Consider the following 10,613-nt stretch of genomic DNA (forward strand, 5'->3'; position numbering starts at 1 on the left):
AGCACGAGCACGTGTACAGAAACCCGGAGAACCGTTCCATGAGTACATGAACACGCTCACCACCCTCATGAGACGAGCGCGCATCCCGACGGACGAATACTTGGAAACCATATATGAGAACAAGCTGCCCGATTACACGGTCATCATCGATCCAGAAGCGATTTCCATCATCCGAGACCTGCTCCGACACGTGCAACGCATCGAGAGAACCATGGAGCGGAAAAACCAAATGCAACGGACTGCCAGCCGGCCTCTCGCCGCCGCCATCAACGAGAACCAGGACCACACGCCAAACCAGACACACGCCGAACCAATCGAGGTACGACTCGCCCGACTGAGCAACACACCCCGTGGGGAAGGGGACGCCAGTGCGATTCAAGGTGACAACACCAACAGCTACAGTCGAATGACACACTGCTGGCGGTGTAAACAACGGGGCCACACCCGTTTCGAGTGTAGAAACGCCTATCGGAAATTCTGCTCGCGATGTGGTCGAGACGGCATACGCACGGAGGAGTGTCATCCGTCGGGAAACGACAACCGGGGCCCGCCGTAGACGGGCGCGCGCCGGCCCCAGGGATAAAGTACCCACCCCGCCCCTCCCTACCAACCCGGATATTGGGAAAGGGAAGCACCGCCTTGCATGATACCGGTGCCCAATTGTCATGTATCAACACCGGAACGTACAAATGGGCCCCCGGAGTGCGGCGGTATGACTTCGACACCCAGTATCGGCCAGGAAAGCCGAACCATGTAGCCGACGCATTATCCCGCATCGAACCTGTACCAGGCGTCAGTCTTCTCCGCACCAAACCGCGTAACGACTCCTGGTACGAGAAGAAGATGGAAGCCGTGCAGCACGATCCCGCCTCAGTTCCCGATTTCCGGATTTACGAGGGAAAACTGCAACGACGAATACCGCATCAGCTCGATTACAACGAGCCAGATTCCGGAAACGCATGGAAAATATGCATACCGGCGATCGACCGAGAGGCAGTGCTACGACAATTTCACGACGACCCCACCGCGGGACATTTAGGAATCGCCAAAACGAGCGTCCGCATTGCCCAGAGGTACCACTGGCCAGGGATGTTCCGAGACATCTCACGACACGTTCGCAGCTGCGTCAGCTGCCAACAATACGAGTCACCACTTGTACCGCCACCAGGGCGCCTCCGCGTCATGCCCACGGATATGATTGGGCCATCGCCGCAACCACGACGCGGACACACCCGATTACGGGGTCTCAAACAGGAGTACAACCCCGAAAACGACGCGCGCCCGGAGAGCATTGAACCGGACACCCCCGCGAGGCGGACCAGGATGACCGCACCCGCTCCTGACCCGACGGTTACCTCGGCCCCACGCGGCCGAGGCCGCCCCCGAAAGATAATCCAGAGCATTTGTTCAATTTACAGAGTTATGGACGATTTCTACGACGAGTTAAGAGACCTGTTCGGCGACCTATCAGACGACGACGAGAGGCCCCGGACGCCAACCACTCCCGCACACTTAGTGCAAGGGGGGGTCCAGGCAAAGGACCCAGCACCACCCACAGCCACACCAGCCGGAACCACCAAGTTCCGGATCCCGAAGCTCTGTGGGGCCCGCGGAGGGACAGCCAACAGGGGGAAGCCGCCACCACCGACCATCATGGCCGCAACGGCCAAGCCAGAAGGTCCCTCAGGAACAGAAATCACCACGCGGAAAGCCACCCGCCCGCGACCAGTCACTACGACACGGCGAGCACTAGGCGACCCCGATAGGGAGAGGGGCGACACGCCCACCCACCGCCGAAGAAAAAGAAAACGGTGATCCGGGCCGTAACATGGCGACCAGGACCAGTATGGGAGGGCAACCGACCACGGTCTGAATCGACCTCCAGCTCCCGGTCCAGCTCATCCACGATCCCGCCCACGACCATCGAAGAGCACCGGAGAATGGCGGGACACGGGCCGTCCATCGGGCTCCCCGCAGGACTCCCCGAACCACCCAATTGGTGGAAAGAGGGGGACACGGAGGCCCTACGACCCCCGAGCAAAAGACGAATCTCGCGGGTGCAAGGGAAGCAGCCAACCACCCGAGGGCCGTACCACCACGGGGAAGCACGTCCGGCAATCCAGGCAACAACACCGCCATCCAGAAAAGAAAGGGCTCAGCTGCCACGAGAAGCCCCACCACCCGAGAACACGCTACGAGACTCCCCACGCGCACAGGTGACGAGCCCGGCAATCCTGACACTCACCAGGAAGACGCCCTCGTCACCGACACACCGGAACCGGACAACACGGTACATGGCCGCCGAAAGGGCGCAGGAGTCGCCAAGGCCGGCACCAACACGCCCGCCGGCACAGCCAAACAACCCACCGCCACCCACCCGGTCCGAACCAGCCAGCTGCGAGAGGCGCGCCGAAGAAAAGCAGCCGGAGGCACACACGGCCAAAGTACCGATAAACGAGCAACCGGGAAACGAAGGCCTCCCCGCCCCCCCCCCCCAGGGAACCGCGACACCAAAACACCGATCCCGTACTCGGGCAAGGGAGGAGCAGGCCCCTCAACATGGTACTTGCTACCAAACGAACGACGGGTAGAGGTACCACTACGACTGGTCACCTCCAAACGGTTCTTAGCATCCATAGGGGACGAGAGGTGGACCCTCCACTTTGACCGAAGTGGCCGACTGACGCGCTGCCGACGACGCGACGGGCGCAACATGTAAATCGATATCTTGTTCCAATACCAGCCAGTATTACATTGCCTGCACAACTATGTAATAAACGAAGTTGTTTTTTTTCATCAATAAAACCAGTCTCACCGCCTTTCGCTCGTCACCCCGAAGAAGGAGGGGGGTGTAACAGACCTACATATCGTAGGCCTGTTACGAACAAACCCCTAGCAAACCTCCACCGGTTATACACAACGTCGCGATCTAGTAACGTACCACCGGCCTCCTGTCACAACAACAACACCGCCTGTACCGCACGTACCCCGCACCCAGGCCCGTATTCCAACGGGAATCCAAATCAAATTTCCAAAATACTGTTCGAAAGACGGTATACGTCATTATCAAAATACCGCACCGCACCACCATCCCTTACCACCAAACCATCCCTATAAAAGCCGTCGCGAACAGACTAGAATCACCTGAGTCTGCCAGCAGTTATCCAGGGACAACATCGTGCGATATTCCAGTGCTGTGAGTATTCTACCTGTAACCGTTGTCCACGTCTCCGCCGTTATCGGCATCCTGGTTCCGCTGGTACGAGCCGTGCTCTACCTCGAACACCCGGTGCGTCACAGGTCTCTTTCGCTAGGCGCGTCGCCTCCGAGAGTCGACGATTAAGAAGCGGTGTGTCACCCCTTCGGCCTCGTCGGAACCCTGCCGTCCTGCCCGTCCGCTGGTGCGAGCCGTGCTACACCTCGAACACCCGGTGCGTCACCGGTCACTTTCGCCAGGCGCGTCGCCTCCGAGAGCCAGCGAACAAGAGGCGGTGCGTCACCCCTTTGACTTCGTTGGAGAACCTCCTGTCCAGTTATCCTGTACTTCCGCTGGTGCGAGCTGTGCTCCACCTCGAACACCCGGTGCGTCACCGGTCACTTTCGCCAGGCGCGTCGCCTCCGAGAGCCGACGAACAAGAAGCGGTGCGTCACCCTTTGACTTCGTCGGAGAACCTCCTGTCCAGTTATCCTGTCGCTCCGCTGGTGCGAGTTGTACTCCACCTCGAACATACCCGGTGCGTCACCGGTATATTTCGTGAGACGCGTCGTCCACGAAATCGGCCGAACTAGAAGTGGTGCGTCACCCTTCGACGTCGCCTAAGAACCGCCTAGAAAGTCACCCTCGTGAGGCGAGTCGCCCACGAGGCCAGTCGAGCCAGACAAGGTGCGTCACCTTGACCGAACTCCCTGAACGACTGTCCGGAGGAACTTCGATGACCCGTGCGTCACGGACATCGAAGGACCACTACAACCCGGCCTAGGTAGGGAGATCACGACGACAGTCGCGATCTAATCCTACTCCTGTCCATCCTGCCTGCACCCTACGCCTCTTACAGGTAGTACTCTCACGGTCACACGTTTTAAACTCACGGGCACCGTAGCATTATCACCGTGCACTATATCCTAAGGAACCGTATCCTGAGGCACCGTAGCTTACGCGTCCGAAAGGCAGCGAGTGTAATTTATTTACCCGCAACCGACTCGTCTCAGTTATTTCACCCGTACCGACTCCGTTCCTCGTGTCGTCACTCCACTTGTCGTTTAGAACCCTGGGTCGGCGAGCTGTTCAACACCAAGGAGCCCGAACGCGAGGAAGCCGAACGACGACGAAACACACCTGTTTCATACTAGATTCAGCTACTGATTTTGACTTTTCGTCAGAAACATCAGTTTTATCACCTACTGATTTTGACTTATCGTCAGAAACATCAGTTTTATTACCAAGCCATCGCAAATTATCTGATTTACCATTATCAGATTTTTTAAACTTTTGTATTGAATTTGACATTTCGTCAGAAATTTCAATTCTTTCCCGAGATTTTTCACTTTCAATCTCTTTAACTTTCGCTACCGGTCTTGATTTTAAGAAATTGACTTCATCAATTATAACATCTCTAACAACAATAAACTTTTCTTCCTCCACATCCCACACTTTATATCCGTTTGTTTCATAACCTACCAGTATTCCTTTCCACGACTTTTCGTCAAACTTTGTCTTACTGTGTAACGTTCCGATTTCGTATGTGCCTTGTTGCTCAGGAGTTGACCAAGGTTCGTAGGTGAATGAATGAGTTGAAGACGAAATCGGGTAAACAAAATAAGCTTTATTCCGCAATGTGCGGTGTTGGAAGTGTATAACAAAACAGAAGAGTATTTCCTGCAGGCCGGTAAATCCGACCGCGTAACAAAAGATTTAAGCTAGGTGCCTCGTCAGGTTAAGCAGACGGCGGCTACGACTGTTCTTCGGTCGCGTCGGCTGACGTAGTATTCCCGGTCTAAACAAGAACAGAAAACAGTACGAGATAATCGCGGAGTAAATTATGAAAGCGATCAGGCGGACGGAGGAGCGCAGGGACTCGATAATAGACGGCGCGGAGGTTCGACGCACGGCCTCGGATGGCCGGTATTCTGGTGAGGACGCGTGGCGCGGTGTTGGACGGCGCACAGTGGTCTAAAACGCGAAATTTAGTGACATTTTGCCCAAAAACCAACTGTATCATATAGATATCTGTTGAGTGTTTATTGCTTTCTAAATATCCATCAACCTCGAAAATGAAAATATTAATAAAATTTAATAAAAACCATTAGTATAACATACAGTTAAAGTTGGAAGTTTTGAAGATAGCCTTTCTCATGGAAAAAATTGCTTTTCTTCTTTAAGATGCCCTGACGATCCTTTTTAATATTTTCCTTCCAATTTTTTTTTAAATGAAAGGTTTATCCTTACGCTGTAAATTACTATTTGTCAATTGAAAATTAGTATTTGTAATGCTGTAACGGTTCTGCTTCCGACGGAGAAGTCGTCGCGGCGTCGTATCCTCTCGTGCTGGAATAACTCGTCGAGCCGGGTTCGTCTACCGGCGAGAGAATCGACTGAAGCTGAAAATGGACGAGGTGCGCGGGACGTGAAATAACGACAACGTGTATGTGTATTTTACGGGCCTCACTGCTCGTACATTCGCGTAACCTTGTGTCTCATGAACGGTCTTACGGACCCGTGATGCTAGGGACGATCTTTGCGTGATCGTTCATCGCGACGCGACGCGTATTCGTGGATCTGGTGCTTGTACCGGCGGCTGGGTTCAGACAGGAGTGGTCGGGAAACCCTGCCACGAGTCGGGAAAATCCCGTGGCGGTTCTACGGTAAATGAAGAGGAAGCTGCCCCTTCATTTAGACGTCTCCGGTAGCTGTCGGAGTTCTCGGGATGCTGCCCGAGAGGTTTTGCTCAGGATGCTGCCTGAGCGGCAGAGAGGGATGCTGCCCTCTCTGTTTGGCGTGTATGCTGTCACGCCGCACAGTGGGCTATTTCGCTGAAAAACGGGAATAAAATATTGTAGCGTTATTTATGGGCTCACGGTCACAAATAAGTAGGTCGTTGGATTCGTCTTGACGCCAGCTATAAGCTTATGAAATAAAAATTGTACTTTAACATTTAAAAAATCAAAATAATTCTTATTTTTTGGCGAAAAAAATTTTTTTTTTTAATTTTAAATATATAATTTTGTACATGTTTCAATACTGTTCAACTTTTATTGGAACCATTTTGTCGTCAGATTATCCGAACTCTTGAAAAGTAGTGATAATGGAATGCTTTGATTACTATGTACCGAGTTGAGATAGGTGTACAAACTCTTCACAGATTTTATTCTGTTATCATCTAAATTAGTATTGTTATTAATATTTCAACATTACCAATCATTCTGTAAGTTTTATTTCGATTTCAAAACTTTATTGACGATTTTGGTATACAATTGAGCTGAATTGAGCACTCCTTCTGGTACCCTTACATTCTATAAAGCTTTGCGATCATAGTCCAACAAAAAAATCTTCCGAATTTTTCCGAATTCGAGAGTTATAACTAATTTAAGTAGAAATGAGCATGGAAAGTCGCAGCGTACGCGTAGTACACCTGCACCGCAAACTCTCGCGACGATAGTCTATCGAGACTTAGACTTGAAACACTTCAAATCTTTATGCTCTGCTACAATTTTTTGAGCGTTATACAGGGTGTCTCAAAATTAGGTCCGGAGCCGAAAATGGGAGGTTCCTGAGGTCATTTCAAGCGACATTTTCCTTTGAAAAAATGTCGTCCGCGGCTTCGTTAACGAGTTACTAACGAAAAACACGGACCAATCAGAGCGCGAGCTAGACACGTGCTGCCCGGCTGAGCCCGGCGCGCCGGCAGCCGAGTGTCGGTGGCACGCCGCGATGTCGCAACGAACAAAAGTTTCTCGATGATGTGAATCCTCGCCAATTTCGATAAGCTTTGGATATGTTGTCAATTCCATGATTCTGAACAACATTTCCCTTTACAGTTTCTGTCGATCGGCTTTAGTTTACGATATTATTGTAAAAATTTGTAATTGTAAATCGATCGATGTACTATTTTCTATCCGATTTCGATAAGCTTTGGATATGTTGTCAATACCATGATTCTGAACAACATTTCCCTTTACGGTTTTTGTCGGTCGGCTTTAGTTTACGATATTATTGTAAAAATTTGTAATTGTAAATCGATCGATGTACACACTATCTCCTCGCCGATTTCGATGAGCTTTATTTCAAAGGAAAAAGATATTTAAAACATCGAATTTATAACATATTTCAAAGTCATCGAAATCGGTGAGGACCCACATCATCGGCAACTTTACCCGAACGATAGAAGAAGCACAAACTTATTGAATTAAAAACTCACTTATTCAGCCGTTAATCCATTTGACTACCACATACAACCACCATACTTTCACATAATTGTTGAACTCGTAGCACACTTTTATAACTCGTATCGATATCAAACGAAATTACTTACTCCGACGCGGAAAGAGTTCGATGCTCTTCGCGATGCCGCGCGAAACTGTGCTCTCCCAGCGTACAATGTATTCGATGAAGGCGTCGTTTAAAACAAATGAAATCGTTCCCAAGGAGATATTGATTTTTCGAGAACCATATGGCACTGATTCTTCGAGAATCATATGATTCTCGAAAACACCGATTCTTGACGAACGAACGATGCCGTGGACGAGATATCTCGTGTATCCTTATGCACACGCCGCTAGATCACGTATACGTACGTGAGGACTGCAAGGGTCCGGGATTAGACTTCTGATTTCTCAATAATGCAAAGACGGGGTTTTTTAGTAGTCAAAATCGCTAGACGAAAGATCAATCTAGGATGCGATCATTCTCAAAAGTCCTATTTTTACGATTACGAGCAATGGTTTTGCAATATTCGGCTGCATGTTGTCCGTCGAAGAGGCTAGAACGCCGCACAATGGGACCTTTCGTCCAAATCGGAGACAAAATCAAAGAACTTTCGATAGAAATGAGGTAGAGCGATGAAATTTTTTTTAAATTAAAGCTGAAACTTTGCAGAATATGTGAAAAATAGGGAGATTATGGTAAGAACGTTTTTTAACGTTGAGAAAATTCGTTAAACTTGCACAATTTCGAGAAAATTGTGGTTTTTCCAATACCACGCGCGGAAAAAATTTTTTCTGAACATGCTGTACTTCATTTCCCGTAGATTTTTTCACGCTGATTTCAAATCTGGTCTCAAAATTTTTCTACGACCTCAGGATATTGCAAAATAGATTTCTTGAAATTCTACATGTTTAATGAATTTTCTCAAGGTTAAAAAACGTTTGTACCATAATCTCCCTATTTTTCCCGTGTTCTGCAAAGTTTCAGCTTTAATTTTTTAAAAATTTCATCGCTCTACCTCATTTCTATCGAAAGTTCTTTGATTTTGTCTCCGATTTGGACGAAAGGTCCCACTGTGCGGTGTTCTAGCCTCTTCGACGGACAACATGCAGCCGAATATTGCAAAACCATTGCTCGTAAACGTAAAAATAGGACTTTTGAGAATGATCACACCCTAGATTGATCTTTCATCTAGCGATTTTGACTATTAAAAAAACCTGTCTTTGCTTTATCGAGAAATCAGAAGACTAATCCCGGACCCTTGCAATCCTCGCGTACACGTATACGTGTCTAGCAGTGTGTGCACTCATACGTTTCCTACTAGACGACTCCCTTAAATTCTTCTACACGCTTTTACATATTAATGTATCTTCTCTTCCCACCTACTGATTTCCAAGTCCACCATATTCCAATGAATTCATAATCAGCAACATCTGTCATTTGGAAAATTTTCAATTTTGCGCCGCCTCCGAAAAGATTGTATTGTATTTAAGTTCGTGTGTATTCACATAAATTAAATGGAAATTATTTCATACTTTTTAATGCGTTTATTCGAAGTCGGTTTAATTTTTTTTATAAAATTTTTTTATTTCACACTTTTTAGTCCTACAAAATGCAGAAGATTTCGTCCTGATTGGTCCATAAATCTCGTATTAATCGGTGAACATACATGAAATAATTCATTTTTCGCAAATAAAATCGTAAGGAATAAAAAAATGCAAAATTTTTTTCACGGGACCACTTCGGGGACAAACTCTAGAAGATGCAAAAGGTTTCGTTCCGATTGGTCCATCCATCTCGCCGTAATCTGTGAACATACATAGAAAAAAGGCGAAAAAAGGCACATACAGATCGAATTGAGTAACCTCCTCCTTTTTCGAAGACGGTTAAAAAGAAAAGGAGTCGAATTTGCGTTGGATATTGGTGGCCCTGAGAAGGGCCGATTGTTGTTATAGGAGGTGTTCGATGTATCCACCGTTCTCTCTAACGCAGAGCTCGGCTCTCCTTATAACTTGTCGCTGCACTCCCTTAAGAGTATCTCTACTGATCATCGCAATGGCACCGTGAGTACGTGCCACCATCTCCTCTGCTGAGTTTACTGTTGTACGGTACACCTCATTCTGAAATTAATTATAAAAGAAAAACAAAACGTAAGCAAACACGTATACAACAATCAGTAAAAAATACTTGAAAATACATGAAAATTAAAATTACCTTTAAATAGCCCCAGAGGAAAAAATCCAGCGGGTTGAGGTCAGGTGACACGTCGCAAGAGAATTACATGATACACTGGGTGTTTGCCCAATGTGATGGCAATGCCGAAGAAACGGTACGGAGACTAGCTGTAGAACGTCCCAGAATACAGCCTACTCCCTCGGCCGACTATGTACGAGGACTGGCGTCGCGGCTTTACTCTACAGGGTCGCTTGAGCACGACAGAAGAAACGCCGGGAGACCGCGAACGACCAGGACGGCTCGTAGAGAAGCCGACATTCTGGATATCGTGGAATAGGATGACACCGTGAGCGTGCGTGATATGAGTCGTCGTTTGGGGTAAGTCAAAGTATAAAACGATATTTGATTAAAGCGTATGCAACGGTAGGTATGTATGCATTTTCATGTATTTTGTTTTAGTATCGATCGTTCGGCGGTACATCGAACTCTGCAAGAGAATTCGTTTCACCCGTACAAATATGTGCGGGTGCAACAATTAGAGCCCGGGGATTGCGATAGCCGGCTTGAGTTTTCAAGGTGGCTGCTCGGAGAAGTTGCCCGGGATCCGGCGTTCATCACATACATATTGTGGACCGACGAATCACTCTTCACAAGAGAAGGGTGCTTCAACGCCCACAATTTGCACGTATGGAGCGTTGAGAATCCGTCGGCGCTTCGGGAACGCGGAGCACAGCACCGCTGGTCGGTTAACTTATGGGCCGGCATTTGCGGCGAAGAAATCCTCGGGCCGTGCATTCTACCCGATAGACTGGACGGCCCGAGCTTCCTTGTCTTTTTGGAAACTGTTCTGCCGAATCTCATGGACGATGTTCCTTATGAGACTCGGCTGAACATGATTTTCCAAATGGATGGGGCGCCAGCGCACTACGCCGCAAATGTCCGCGCCCATTTGAATCAAACCTTTCGGGACAGGTGGATCGGCCGCGGTGGTCCTGTTGCGTGGCCCGCGCGGTCACCT

The 10,613-nt window shown here is 48.8% G+C and overlaps 1 protein-coding gene across 1 annotated transcript; it reads left to right on the forward strand.

The window, feature by feature from the left end:
• The first annotated feature begins 1,803 nt into the window (after positions 1-1,803).
• On the forward strand, positions 1,804-4,782 carry LOC143208465 (uncharacterized). The gene is made up of 2 exons (XM_076422937.1): positions 1,804-2,444; positions 4,759-4,782. Exons 1-2 carry the CDS (start codon positions 1,941-1,943, stop codon positions 4,780-4,782), a joined length of 528 nt encoding a protein of 175 aa, XP_076279052.1. The 5' UTR covers positions 1,804-1,940.
• Positions 4,783-10,613: the final 5,831 nt, after the last annotated feature.

The sequence above is a fragment of the Lasioglossum baleicum genome, chromosome 4, assembly GCF_051020765.1.
Source record: "Lasioglossum baleicum chromosome 4, iyLasBale1, whole genome shotgun sequence".
Lineage (NCBI taxonomy): Eukaryota > Metazoa > Arthropoda > Insecta > Hymenoptera > Halictidae > Lasioglossum > Lasioglossum baleicum.

Bases quoted from the DNA above. Each gene is read 5' to 3' on its own strand.
- LOC143208465 (XM_076422937.1), top strand. From the start codon at position 1,941: ATGGCGGGACACGGGCCGTCCATCGGGCTCCCCGCAGGACTCCCCGAA. The intron at 2,445-4,758 runs GTACCGATAAAC...CTTGTTGCTCAG, and splicing joins CGGAGGCACACACGGCCAAA to GAGTTGACCAAGGTTCGTAG.